General features: G+C 41.3%; 1 protein-coding gene across 1 annotated transcript in view; it reads left to right on the plus strand.

The window, feature by feature from the left end:
- Positions 1-3,065, plus strand: part of TSPAN5 (tetraspanin 5) — a 144,168-nt gene extending 141,103 nt beyond the window's left edge. The window contains exon 8 of the mRNA XM_066574014.1: positions 2,278-3,065. Coding sequence (XP_066430111.1) covers positions 2,278-2,343 — 66 coding nt within the window. The 3' untranslated portion in view covers positions 2,344-3,065. The remainder of the gene's footprint in view (positions 1-2,277) is intronic.
- The last annotated feature ends 12,630 nt before the right edge of the window (positions 3,066-15,695 follow it).

Raw genomic sequence — 15,695 nt, forward strand, 5'->3', positions numbered from 1 at the left:
TTCCGATAATACGCCCCCCTCTCAAATCTGTTAACTGAGTGAAATCTCTGAGATCATAGAGGCGTCTAGTGGTCAACAAGCTCCACACAAGCAGAAGAAGAGCCTCCGAGAGCCTTTATAGGCCAAGGAGGAACCACTTTTTTGGCCTCCGGTGACAAGACCGTTCACCTAATCACCCCACAACTCTAATCATTTGTATATCTGCCTGAGATGTAACTGCATGCCAAGTTTTGCAGTAAAACGATGACCTCTGCTAGGGGCTGGATATTTTTTGACAACTAGTCTACTTGTACCCGTCCTTTTTTAATGCTGCATCAATATACTTTGTATATTGAGGATTTATGTATCACCCGCATGTGATAAAATACAAAATTCTGTGTATTTTCTTGCCAGTTTGGAGTCACGTTTAGCACCCTTCCTGTGTGCTTTTGGCAAGCAGCATAACCCCGTAGTGTGAACGGTTAAACTATGATTCAAGCCTGCTACAGCTGGGCATGGATGAATGCCAGTGGTATAACACATACTATACATCAAATTCTCTTTGTTCACTGCAGTCTGCGAATTACAAACTCAGTGCTGCAAAGAAATGCATTAGTCATCAGTCCCCTGTTTATCTTCAAAGTGTGACTTTGCTTTGAGTAAGTCACATAGTGACAGACCTCCAGCAGCTGTTTTCTTTCATTTATTATCAAGGTATCCCCACCAGAGAGCACCATCCATATTAATAGGATGGAGGCGTAGGTACTTGTGTAAAGGCAAAATGTTCAATATATGTTTATGACTTGAACACACAAGGGTGTACAATAATTAGTACATAACACTCAGCAGTATTCCGAGCCATTAGCTACTCTATTGCTCATCTGAACAGGGACGTAACCAGACATATGCTCTGGTCATCACTCATTTCAACTACTCCAACTTGTCCATTTGACTGACGGCTATCACTCCACCATAAACACACTTACTTCGCTGGGACAATGATGTAGGTCTATCCCAGTAGGAGGATGGAGCTAAGACGCTGCCAGAACACGGGACCAAATAGGAATCAATGGCCATTATCTGTTTACTCGTTCATTCCGGGCAGTTATGGGGCGCAAAGTCACCCCACGACTGACCTATAAGGATCACACCTAATATTTGCTGCATCCCAAACCTCAACATGTCTTAATGGAAAGTGTTGCATTTTATATTCGGCCAGTAGGTTAACAAGAAATGTCACGAGAATGTAATATATAAGATACACTTAAGTTCGGTGTAGCAAACCCTTTAAACCTCGTAGTTCTCAGTTGTAGAATGTGAATGAGATTTTCCTCCGTTGTAATTCACTCACAAGAAACATCTGGAAACAGTAAAGAGCAAATTCTGCAGATAAAAACATATGTATGCAGCCAAAAGCAAAGGATGAGGCAATGCTTTCTGGCGCTGCTTTAAGATTCCCCAGATGGATGAAGAACATAAGATTGCAAGATGATGATGCTCAGAAGTTTTATTCCAAAAATGGCACGACACATTTCAGTGCTGGTACAAAGACACAGATTTCTCAGATTCATGTGCAGAAGGCCTGGAGTTTGTATGTTGTCCCCATGTTTGTATGCCTTTCTACCAGGCTCTCCAATTTTAACTTCAAAAGCATATAGATAGGGCTGATGTCATATAAAGCAAATAAACCTATTGGGTGTGTGTGTATGAGGGAAATGACTTAAGCCCCATTTACTTGCAACAATTATTGCTTAAAATTCGTTCAAACGGTGGCTTTTGAGCTATACTGGTTCAGTGTAAATGCTGCCATTGTTTGTTTTTTGGCCTAAGGATGATTTTTAGTTCAGCATAAAATCCATCGTTCACGCTGTGATTCTCTGTGGGAGCGCTGATAACATTGTTTTCAGCTGATGTCCCTTGGGAGAACAATGGAGCTGTATGCAGATAACAGACCACCTGCTGTTCTCTGCATACAGCATAGGGAGGCTTATTTACATGCAAATTAAGCCAATAAGCTACTAATAGGCATTAGTGCCCATGAGCAGGTTATGCAAAATGATCGCTCAAACTGTTATTCTCCCCATCTGTTGAACGAACTTTGAGCGATCATCTGTGTGTGTAAATGGGGCTTTAGTGAGCAGGGACTGATGTGAGCGATTACATTGCGTACAATGCTGTGAGATAGGATGGCACTATATAAACAATCGCTACATGTTATTCAGTAGAATGGATACAAATAGGTTAAACGTTATTGGTTTCACTTAATACAAGAATTTCTGTTTTTCTTTCCCCCCACAGATCTTTGGAATATGTCTAGCTCAGAATTTGGTGAGTGACATTGAAGCTGTCAGGGCCAGTTGGTAAAGCGATTCCTCTAGAGACCAAGCTCTGTAGAAGACACTGGAAGCAGATCCTCAGCCTAGCAGCTCAATACCGTGGTTCAGGGCCAAGAATGTTCACATCCCATTTTTGAGAGATGTAGGAGAATTCCTTGGCGGCTTTTTTCATAACTAATGGCACAAGCTAATAGCTCTGATCTTTCCATGCAACGAAGCATTAGGTCAATTTACAGAGAAGTGATTGTGAACACAGACAATCCCAGAGCTTTTATTGTGTATTTGATTGCATGTGGTAAGGTCTACAGAATATTTGTGAAAAGAACATTATCTCACCATGGTGCAGCACACAATGAATGCACACTATTTGGCAGATGTATAATTCCTTTCTTGATAGCACAACGGTCAGACATTTGATAGGCCTGCTATGTTTAACATGGTAACACTGTCTTGTATATACAACATGAGATGTCAGCAAATGGTATGTTGTTTCTAATTTTATAGTCTATGGCTCCAGTCTAGTTGAATAGTCTGAGAGCAAGAAAACACAGGCACTTGGTATCACAGCTAGCAGCTGATCTACACCCCATTAGATCACAGATTGCACACTTCACAATTTTGTTTGTGCTTTTGATGGTGTTTTCTGCAGTGTAACAATTCACCAATGGTAAGAAGCAGCTCTGTGCTTATGTGATCCTTGTGCCCGTCCTTGTATTCGTATGAAACACATACTATCTTCACACACACACATACACACACACACACACACACAAAAATCGCTAAATTGGAAGGAACGGAGAAATTCTTAGGGAAAATACACATCACCGTTTGATAAATTTGGTGGTTATTTGACTTACTTGAAGTTGGCCAGGTAAGGGTTGACAGATAATAAAGTGGAAACATTGAATTCCTTATTTCTGTAGTAATCAGAAATCTTCAAAAGGACTTTGATGTTAATATCTGACATATCAAATGTATTAAATGTATTTCCTTGTGAATCCGTATCCTACAGTGAAGGATGAAAAATTTAACTAGGTTTTAATTGGAAACATGAAAAGACAACTTTAGGTTACTTTGGAACACTACAGCTTCCTGTTCAGTGACTTCTATCCTTCTGCAAGATACTATAAATTACTGATTCTTTTAAGGTCCATTTACATTGGACAAGTGTCAGGCAAACTATGCTCGACACTCGGCCCTGTGTCTCTGCGCTCCCGTGCTCATGCTGCGGCCAGCAGGGGGGCGGGGCAGTGCGGGAGATTTCTCTCCTCTCGCTCCCCAGGCCCCCCTCCATTGAGATAACACAGCAGCCATTCACTACTAAATGGTGTCTGTTTAAACTCCACGATGAGCTTCATCGTTCCTTCATTGCTGATATTTCATGCAGCATAAAAGAGCTCATCGTGCAGTTTAAACAGCCGCTGTTCAGTAGTGAACGGCCGCTGTGTTATCTCAATGGAGAGGGGCGGGGAGCGAGAGGAGAGAAATATCCTGCACTGCCCTGCCCCCCTGATGGCCATTCCATGACCCAGCCAGCTCTGCTAGCCCCCTGCAGGAGCACGGGAACACGGAGACACAGGGATGAGTGTTGGGCATCATTTGCCCGACACCCGTCCCGTGTAAATGGGCGTATAGCCAGAAGCAGAACTCCACTTTTATTGCTGCAAGGCCATAGAAGTTTCCTTCTGACTGCAGTTGTAATAGGTTAGGATAGTTGGGGAGTCCCTGGGACAAGTCTAGTATTAACAGTGTCTGGAGATGCTATTGTGATGCAGGTTCAGAATATGATGCACAGATGGAATTACAAAATATACAATATTTATTTGCGAACAATGGAATGAAAATCAATAATATTATAATGACAAACAGTTTACCTTTTACTGTAGATTTACCCTTTGCCGACTATGGCTAACTAAATCTTTAGATTAGTAGTTTATGCGCAATGATAAAACAGTAATACTTTGTTCTTAGTATGAAGCAATTATAATGCCTATAAAAGACAATAATGCGTCTTGTCACCAAAGTAGTAACACTTCACCACTTGTGGATTGGTAGGGCAGGAACGTAGTTTTAACTTGAACAAGGCTCAATTCCAGTTAATGTCCCTAATAATCTAGTTCTGACTACTCGAGCCAGCATTCACCACTACTGTCCAAATAACCAACATTCAAATACTCACTGCGGGCCTGCTGATTGACTGTTTTGTCTTCAGTGGTGTGCACACTTACTGCTTTTACTGAGGCTACCCTCACTTACGACCCAATGCCAACAAACTCCTCTTTGGGTTTCGATCCATCTTTGCTGTAGCGCAGTTCTGTACTCACTTTCGCTGGCTGCAGGCAGTTTCAATTTCCTCTGTACGGTGCTCTCTGCCTTTTCCCAACAGCCCCTGACATGCTCACTAGGATGTGCTCTATCCTGCACTGGAGAAATATTCTATAGATGGGAATGTTTTGTGCTTTTACATAGGACTGCAGGTAAATCTACTGCGTGATCTTAACTGAGAATAATACCATTAAAAATGAGCAAATTTGCCCATTTTTATTTTCTCCAGATTGCAAATCTCTTCCCCTGCCATAGGGAAGCATTGGGTGAATCAACTTGCCTGGTGAGAAATGTAGTTTTCAGGACTCTAAAAAGAGTATTTATTTGATTCTTTCATTATATTCTATAGATTTGTGAAGCAAAATACAAGAATTTCATGACAAATCTAGCTAAGAACAAGTATGAGACTGACAGTTTACGGGTTGTTTTACAGACAGGATTTATGTATTTTTTTTGTGTGCCAAAGCCAGAAGTGGACTCATAACGGAAGGTCATATTCGTGTTCCTTCTATTTCATTTATCTCTTGCATCTACGTCTGGCATTGGCTCAAAAAACTGCATTAAAAACTGCCACATAAACGCTGAAAAAGAAAAAAAACCTGTGTGAAACTACAAAGACCCAATTTTTGCAACAGTTTTAGATTCTGAATCCTACAGAAAGGAGAAGATATCCATGTGTCTGTCAGTCAAAACGTCTAGATTCTGAATGTTCGTAATAAAGGAATGATCTGACCACCGTGACTGCAATATGCTGCATCGTGTAAGAGCAGATCTTAGACCAAAAACACTACACTGCGTTATGAGGAGTGCATGGTCAACAAAAGGCAATGTGAAGAGCAGTTTACACAGTTTATATCTTCTATACCTCCAGGGGATCCTATAGATGCATTTTGGGACTCCATTAAGACTAGTATTGGTAGAGCAAGTGCAAAGACGCGTCTCTAATGCTAATGAACATTTCCTGTGCTTACACCTGAGCGGAGGGGGCAGAGAATGACTCCTATTTTATACCGAGGCCATAGAGGCACAGCATGCGGCTGTTGTGGGGCCTTCGGAGCGAGGGGGCGGAGTCCTGGTTGATCCCATGCCCTTTGCTATTAGGAGGCGAGAACCTGCACAGGATGTCCCTTCCCTAGAGGAACGGCATTGATGGCAAATATAAGAGTCATAGAAAGTTGGTGGAGGGAAAAACATATGCCAGGCCCCTCTGTCCTTGGTGCCAAAATCCTGCACCATCGTGTAGGGCCCCATTTATGTGTGTTACTGTTTTCTATATTATGTCCTTTATGTTCTGGACTTGGTTGTAAGCATAGCAAATCTAACATTAAAAGTGAAGGCTCCTGTAGAAGAACCAATGACTATACAAATACCGTTGGCCTTGTGCTAAGTGAACTCGATGAGGCTTGATTTCGGGTCTGCCAGTTATTTCACTCTGTTTTATACAGTTCTATAAGGTGTACAGTTATTTATCACTTGTTGATCCTATCGTGAGCCATTCTGAATGTTCTCACTTCTTTGAGGGCGATGGATGTTTTTTTTACCACTTTGACACAATGAAAGTACAACTGTACAGTTTTTAATGAACCAGGCAACCAGTGCAGCCTGGGATTGTTAATAATTGTAATTAAATATACAAAATAAAGACAATGTAGTGTGTCCCGTGCCGTATCATTTGCTGACCTGCTACAAGCTTCATTACAATGTAGATAAATGTTTGAGTCCTTCCATGTGTTTTGCTTGCAGGACCATTACCTTCACAGCTGCTGCTCTACTGCGGGTGCCAGATGTAGTACGAAAAAACTACTTTGTGTCCTCAAAACAGAAAAGCACATTTGTAGTATGAACACTCATCCACATTGATGCATATTCCTGTATACACTCAGCTGCCGTTTTCCTGCTCTCGATAAGGATCAGTCAGGTTTTCTATCAATTATAATCCACGGCCCAAAGATCCGGATCGCTTCATGTTTTTCTGTGCTGTACGCAAATAACATTCATTTTAGAAAAAAAAATGTACAAAATGGTAAAATTTTCAGACTGTACAAGTTCAAAGTATGTGGAAATAGATTTCCTACAAAATAGAAGTTTCCCGGGGCTCTAGTCACATTTGACGGATCGATTGTACCTTTGATCTGCTGATACCACCGGCACTTGACTTAGAACGCGATGCAGTTCTATCATCCTGACATGAATGTTGCACTTTAGTTGCAAATTCCATCCGATTTGATGTGAATTATAGACAGACCTTCAACACAAATGTGAGCCCAGCCTTACTTACATATTATAGTAGCACATATATGCCAATACATAGTGTAGAAAGAAAACTGGGGGTATAGTAGCGAATTGGAATTTCAAGTGAAAGGAAGCAGTAAGGGACTTACATGTAGAGTGGACGATGTAGGTGAGTGTTGAGATAGGTAGAGGATGTACATAAACGCAATGGTTCCAACTGCTCAATGAGTATCTACTGGTTTCTACATTCCCAGTGGGTTAGTTTTTCTATTCTGTATGTATTTTCCACTTTCCAGTGCACTGGAGAGGTAAGGTCCTTTCACATGTGCCGATTATCAGGCACAAACATTCCTTATAACATTTGTTTGTAAAGGGCTAACAAACAAACACTCATTTATTGGTTAATCATTGATCTTCAACTAACATTTGTAGATCTTGGATCAGTTGTGTGTAAACAGGGAGATGTACAGCTGGCATACAGGGATGAATGATTGTACAAATGCTAATTTGTCCCTATAAGCAGATTTTATAACAGTAAGGGCGCCCACCCACTGGCGATTTTTTTTTCCTTTGCGTTTTGCGGTTTTTCTCAAGAGCAATTAGAATCGAATGTGTTCCTGTCCACTTGCGTTTTTTTTTTCAGTCCGTTGCCATTTTTAACATAGGAACTGTCAGTTGCATATGTGTCCTTATTTTTCTCTTAATGCACCCATGAATGTCAATGGAAATTAATGGAAAAGGCGCGAAAAACGCCGCGGAAGACGCTGCGTTTTTCACGCATGAAAATCGCAAACGCCAGTGGGTGGGCGCCCTAAGGCAGAGGAGGCGGCAGCATCAAAGGTGTAGAATAAAGTTTAAAATCCTTTTATGGCTTCCATATAATAAAAGGCAACGTTTCGACTACATGTCTTTTTCAAGCCTTGAAAAAGACATGTAGTTGAAACTTTGCCTTTTACTATATGGAAGCCATAAAAGGATTTTCAACTTTATTCTACACCTTTGATGCTGCCGCCTCTGCCTTACTGTTATGGATTGACCTGGGATTGGAGGTCCATGATCCCATTGACTGGTGGCTGTGCATATATCTACCTCGCCCATTTGGGAAAGCTGTGTTTGAGTGCTGCCGGACCCCTATGTATTGGATGTAAGCAGATTTTAGGCACATGTAAAAAAATTAATTAATTAAACGAGTGCTGATTAACATGCATGTTGATCAACACTTATTACAGAGGCTAGAAAATTCAGCCAGGGGGAAAGGACCTTCAAGTCTTTTTCTAATATTGGAATATTGAGTGAAGCAATTACTGTAATGATGGTCACTGGAAGAAAGCTTGACAAAAAACAAACACCATAATGTTCTTTTTTTAATATGCAACATTGTAATCAACTATTGCTGTCCCTTTAATAAATTATACAAGGACCACACTGACTCACAGGTCAACCCTTGTGGAAAATACAAAGCCTGCTCACAAGTCCTCCATTGTTCTGAAATGAAAGTTCCCGAAACCCTAGATCCAGAGGAAGGCGAAGAGAACCCGGGAAAGTTCTACCTCCGTGGGGAAAAAAGCCCTTCCTGATCCCAGATGTAGCAATCAGATTGCGCTGTCTTTAATATGTCCATATAATTATAAGATCAGCAGAGCCAACCCTATAAAAATAAATGACATATTATACAACCTGCTCCTAAGAGCTTGCAATCAAATTACAGAAGAAACTTTGCTGTGAAGAGTTTACAGTGTAATAGCACAATAAATATTCTGCTACACAGGCATACCCAGAGAGGGATATAAGCTGTTCCTCCCCATCCCCCATACACAGCCATACCCAGAGAGGGATATAAGCTGCTTACAAACCCGCTGTCAGTGAATTATCTCCCATTGGAACAAAGGATCGGGCATGCAGAAAACCAACTTTGGCATTCTGCACCAATTTTGACATCCTGTCACTGGCATGTGTCTTATGATGTCATCATAACTGCCATCTTTGTTTTAAGCTCCCAAGAGCTGTGCTATATACATTCCATTCTATAGAACTTACACTCTATGATGCAACAGATATTCTACTACTAAGCTGTCCACATACCTTAAGGCCTCATTCACATGCGCACATAAAAGACACCAGAGTTACCTGCGCAACAAAATAGTGTGAATGGACGTTTTTCCTTGAAGTTGCTTCACATTACAATTCGTCCATTCACACAAGCGAATTTGCGTGGCTAAAAACATAGCAGAGCACAACACAGGAAATGGGTGATGCTGCTCCGAGAGGAAAAAGAGAGAGATGTGACGGAAAGCCCCCCAGGGCTATCCCTCATCTCTTTCTCTCCCTATTGCAGAGAAATAGGTTCCCCTCGACAGCTGAACTGCACATTTAAATGTCTCGCTGTAAACTCCTGTAACGGCCCATTTACACCAGCAGATGATCGCTCAAACGACAGTTTGAGTGACAGCTTTGAGCGATCATTTTGCATAAAGTATTAAGTAGCTACTCAGTAGCAATTAAGTGTGCAAATGAAGCCTTAGCTGAACCTGGAGGCTATTATTTGTGCTCAGATCCTTTGTTCTCCACGGGAAACAATGCTATCAGCACTCCCCGTGGAGAACTGATAAGACTGAACTATTTTTAGGTTGGAATGAATTTAACGATCAGCTAGCAGTGTCTGAAAAACACACGATTGCCGCACATTTAGACACAATGATTATCGCTAAAACGATCGCCGATTAGCGTTTTTTTTTTAGCGATCATCGGTTGGTGTAAATGGGCCTTTAGCCCTTTTCTCCCCGGGGGAAATAACAGCTTACAGCAGGACATTTAAAATGTGCTTCTGTGTTTGGCGGCCTGGCTTCCCCCTTATCTCCCTTCATCTCACATTGTTTAGAAGTTGACACTAAACAATCGGAATGTTTACCTAATCAACCTCCCCCTTGTTTTCCAGCTCCCACAGGAGTCTATGGAGACTCCTGTGCTCAGCACACCAAAGATAGGGCAGGTCCTTTCTTTTTACGCGGCTGGTAATGTCAGTTGCTGAATTCCAATCACGCATGTCCTATGTATTTAGGTGCACTTCTTTTACGTGCTTATAATTCTTTTGTCTGAACGTTTCCATAGGAAACCATGGGTTTTAATAGCCGCGCTTTTTGTGCGCGGGTAACTTCGGCATGCATTGTGTGAACGAGGCCTTAGGGTGCCTTCATTCAGGTCAGACTATTCCACAGGATGCTGCAGAATATTCCAGTCAAAATCCACACCAAAATCTGCTGTTCTAAATGCAGATTTTGACACAGAATTTAGTAACAGAATTTTGCCATTTTTAATTTTGCATCAAAATCTGCCTTTTGATGCAGAATTTTGATGTTAGACATGTAGATTTTTAGGTAGCGTCTTGCAGAATATTCCAAGATGGATCCTTTTTATCAGCAGACTGTAAAGCAAAACAATAGGTGACCTCAGAGGGAAGGAGAGGGAATAGGACAGGAAGGGGGAGGGAAAAACTAAGCCACCACCCACCAGCCAGGAGTGTGTATTGTGTGCATTGTGCTGGCTTGCAGGAAGAGCTCTGGCAGACCTCCCAGAGAGAAACTTGTAGAGTGTGCAAATATCTGCATATCCAATAATCAGCTACTCTACCCCAAAAAAGGTATTTCCATGCATGCATCAGTTCTGCTTCAGTTTGTTATCAGTCCACATTCAGTTAAAAACTGATTCGTTTTAAAATTACTCCAAACGCTGGTGTGAAACCACCCAAAGGCCGCCGACAGACGCCCGGGTCGGATCCCGCTGCGAGAATTCTAGCAGCGGGATGCGGTCCCGTGCCCCTGCACAGCCCTGCGGCTCATCCGCTCCCAGTGTCTCCTCTCTGCGCTGTGTGCTAGGGAAATTCTGCAGGAAATCCCGCCGTGGAATTTCCGCCCGTGTGACATAATCACTATAGCTGTTTACATATTGTTCATTTAGATTGTTTGTCTAGGATTGTGACTTACATAATAAGCAAGCCATGTTTTATTAGTAACCAGTGCAGAAATGCAGGCAGTTCCAAAGGGTTCATTCATTTTTTCTTGCAACTGTATATCCATTATGTATACAGTAGAATGACAGTTTTGGGAGCTGCCAAATGGAACACTCTTACAGAGGGTGCTTAATTTTTACCTGAAGAGTCTCTATTGTGAGGACTCAAAGTGGAGCACCCCTGCCTTTCACCATGGGGAATGGGTATTATTTACTAAAACCTTTGCAGTTGGGCATTGATGCATTGTACAGATAGTACCAATACACTGGTGTAATATGCAATACTCGTAAGGGTCCAGATAAACCTATAAAAAGCCATGTCAGCAACAGTGCACCAGCTCAAAGCAAGCTGATAACAGACAGAAATTAGGGAATTATTGTATATGTAATATGTATTCATTAGAAAGTCTGATAAACAATTTAACTTTTCCAGTTTTATGTCACTAAAGCTTATTCACTATAAACCAAGTTCCACAGATTTTTAAATATACTATACTTTGCATCAAATCCTCACCATTTCCGATCAGTAAATGAGAATATTCTTGTTTGCAACCTCAATTCCAAAAATGATGGGACGCTGTATAAAATGTAAATGGAAAGAGAAAAAGAATGCAATGATTTGGAAATCTCATCTGACCATATTTTTTTAATGAAATGGTAATAAATAGAGATGAGCGAGCCTACTTGGCCACGCCCCTTTTCCGCCCGAGTACCGCGATTTTCGAGTACTTCCGTACTCGGGCGAAAAGATTCGGGGGGCGCCGTGGGTGAGAGGGGGGTTGCAGCGGGGAGGGGAGAGGGAGAGAGAGAGGGCTCCCCCCTGTTCCCCGCTGCTACCCCCCGCTCCGCCACGCCTCCCCCCACCCCCCGAATCTTTTCACCCGAGTACTGAAGTAATCGAAAATCGCGGCGCTCGATCGAGTAATTACTCGAAACGAGTAGGTTTGCTCATCTCTAGTAATAAAATAACCTTTAGAAATTGATGGCAGCAACACATCTTACAAAATTTGGGACAGGCCCATGTCTACCCTTGTGGAGCATGCTCTCTTCTTTTTACAAGTCTGTAAATGTCTGAAAAGTGAGGAGACTAACCGCTGGAGTTTCGAGAAAGAAATGTCTCATTCTTGTCTTATGTAGGAATCTAGCTGCTCAACCTTCCCTCGCTCTTTGCTAGATTTTTCATTTCATAATGCTCCAGAGACTCTGCCTCTCTAACGTGCTCTTTTATACAGTCATGTTACTAAGTAGAGAGTTGCCCCTCCAGCTGGTTTTCATTAGTGCCACTTACTTTTCCAGACTTTTTCAACCTTGTCCCAACTTTTATGAGATGTGTTGCTGCCATTAATTTCCAAAGGAGTTAATTTTTCACCTTCTGATATCTTTTCTATTGTAAATAATATATGGTTCTATTATATTTCCAAATCATTGCATTCTTTTTTTTCTAAATATTTACATTTTACACAACGTCCAAACTTTTTTGGAATTGGCATTGTAAATTAGAAAGCTGCAGGCCTGCACATAGCAAGACCTGCTAAGTATATTAGAAAGTTGCAGAACTTTTCCTTTATACAGAAATTGAGCTTTATTAAAAAAAAAAAAAAAAAAAAAAAAAAAATAGAAAACCTCTTTAAGAATTGTTCCTAAAAAGCCTCATTTGAACAAAAAAAATTTCTGTGTAATTGGAAGTTTCGAAAAAATCCATTTAATAAATCTTTTTCATATTGCTTCTTTGTGCTCATTTATAAATGTATAAATCAAGCCTGTAAAGCCTCTGTGTTTTCTCGGTGACTTTCCACAGTCAGTAGTCTGCAGAATTCCATTTCAGCCCTACATGCTGTGCCTGTTGTCCACATTATTTGTATTTGCCCTCTAGGCAGCAGCGGAACAGAAAGTAGACAAAACCATTCCTATTACTTTCTGCATAAACGTGGCAACATCGTAATTGAATCTGGGAAATGCAATGCATTTAAATGATCATTCGTAAAGTTCTAAAGACAAGTCAAAGCAGGACAAAACCAAGCTCTTGCCCCATCTGTCTTTCATGCTGAGTGCTGGGGTAATAAAACTTAACCCATTAAAGTGTAAGGAGAACTAATGTCTTACCTCAGGCCACTTCCATGCAGGCTTTTGCATCAGTATTTATAATCGAAAATCAAAAATAGGACTTAGGCTAGGTGCACACTAGCGTATTTTGGGGATTTGGCACCATTATAGTGTAGGAGGCTATACACATGGATATTTTTTAGTGATTCTGATAACCCTATATACAGTTCAGCTCTTCTATTAGGATTTTCCTAATATTTTCTTAGTTGCATTTTTCAGCAAAAGCCATGGTCGGTAAAGAGCCTTTTCTAACAAAGATAAACATACAAGCCCGGCTATGTTTTACCAAAACCTACATCAAGTCTGCCAGAAGTATGTGGAGAGCATGTTACGGTCTGATGAGACCAAGGGGGAACTTTTTGGCCATAATTCCAAAAGGAATGTTTGGTGTAAAGCCACGACTGTGCATCACCGGAAGACCACCAACCCGCAGTGAAGATGGTGGGGGCAGCATTAGGCTTAAGGGCCATTTTTCTACTGCTGAATTCTCTCATAAAGTCGAAGTATTAGTTTTAGGGTGTGTATATTTATGCAACCAAATTATTTTAGCTTTTTTAAAAAAATTTTTCCACCCTTAAGGCCCTTTTACACGGGCCGACAGTCTGTGAAGTGACTGTGTGAGCACTGATGTCACTGCTAAGGTCGTTAGTGCTTGTGCAGTGCTTTCACAATGAAAGACTTGCTGGTCGCTCGCGGGCTTCTTGTCTGCTTCTCGCTCCCCTACTCAGCGCTTCCTATGAGAAGTGCTGTGCGGGGAGCTATAGACGGCAAAAGAAGCCCGCGATCACTAACGAGGTCGTTTAAGATGACAGAAAAGCCAGCTTAAACAATTGCTAACAAGAAGTGAGCGATAATAGTTACGTGTGAAACTAAAGCTATGACTCACTTCGGCCGCTTGGATGAATTTGGAGGGATAATCGTTGCGTGTAAAAGGGCCTTAAAATATTTCATTTCTTTTCACCAAAATTGTACAGATAACGGGTCAAATTGAAAGTGGAAAGAATTTTGAAATTATTCATCTTTGACGGATTTTTTAAAATGACAAAACCATGGCATTTTAACAGGGGCGTGAAGACTTTTTATATCTACTGTACGTTACTGGGATTGTGAAACCAGCTTAAAAGGGGCCGTGCCAAGAATAAAGGTTATCCACTAGCTAGAGGATATTTTACAAATCAATGGGGTCCAACTGCAGAGACCCCCACTGATCTTCAGAATGGGGTTCTCGAAGATGCCTGCATGAGAAGACCAATGGTAAAGAATGTATACTGCCACTCCATTCATATCAATGAGACTGCCAGAGATGGAGTTAAAGAGCCCATTGATCTGAAAGTTTCCCCTTGATGTTGATGTTTGCTTTCTGATGTGATGCATTACCTTTCTGGAAGAAGCCATAAGATGATTGTCACGGTGCTTATAGCCGAAACCATTTATTGTTTACACGACTGAATGATGACAGAGTTCACTTGTTCATCCCCTTTATACAAGCAGATAAATGGTTCGCTTGTTCGCTCGCAAATTGCTCAGTTGTTCACATTCACGCTGTTTACACGGAACGATTATTGTTAAAAAATAAATAAAAAGATCGCTGGATTGTTCAGATTTGAACAATTTAGTTTTGTGTAAAAGCACCCTTCTGCCGCTCTCACACAGGCTGTTTTTTACAGAGCTTAAAAGCTGTACAACGCCTCTATTGATTTCAACGGAGCTGCTCAGACAGCGTTCGAGTGCAGCTGTGTCCAACGCCACAATTTTTTAATGCCGACTCCTCTACTTTAGTGCGTTTCAGTGATTTTTAACACGCCTCATCACCCATTGCAATGATGGGGTACACTACCGAACGCCACATTTTTACAGCTACCTGTGTTAGCGCAGCCTTAGGCTCCATTCACACAGGGAAGTTTGGTTGCAATAAAAACCGTACCAAAAAGTGCATTTGCAAAACTGCGTGCGTTCGTGGTCACATTTTACTAAAAACATAGTAAAAACATACATGGTTTCACCAATACACTTTTTGGTGCTGTTTTTATTGCGAACCAACTGCCCCGTGTGAATGGAGCCTTAAGGCCCATTTAGACAACGATTATCACTCAAAATTCGTCAAAACAATAGCTTTTGAGCGATAATCGTTGCATCTAAATCCTATCATCGTTTGCTTTTTTGCTAAACGATGGATTTTTTATGTAAGCATGAAATCCATTCCTGATAGCAGGGACTGCACACTGAGTACTCCATGGGCAGCGCTGATAACATTGTTATTAGCCAGCAGTCCGTGGCAGAACAAAGGGCATGTATTTAAAGAACAGACCATCTGCTGTTCCGTAAATACATATCCTGGCAGCACATTAGCATACAAATGATGTTAATTAGCTGCTAATGGACATTAGTGCCCATTAGTTGCTATGCAAAATGATCGCTCAAAACAGTCACTCTAAGTGTCTTTTGAGCGACTTTTGAGTGATTATCTTTGCGTGTAAATGGGGCTTTAGACGGTGATACACATGGTAAGACACAATACTTCATTAGTCTATGGGATCTGAATGCTGCTCAGTTGTTAAGGAGCTTCATGTGTTATATGAGGGCATTATCCACACCATTACATCTTCATTCTTCAACAACAGCCTGCACCGTTGACACAAGATGATGAAATTCTGACCCTGTTAGACATAAGTAGCAGCAGATATCTAAACTTGTTGAATATTTTTCCACTTGGGG

This window comes from Eleutherodactylus coqui, chromosome 7, assembly GCF_035609145.1.
Source record: "Eleutherodactylus coqui strain aEleCoq1 chromosome 7, aEleCoq1.hap1, whole genome shotgun sequence".
NCBI lineage: Eukaryota > Metazoa > Chordata > Amphibia > Anura > Eleutherodactylidae > Eleutherodactylus > Eleutherodactylus coqui.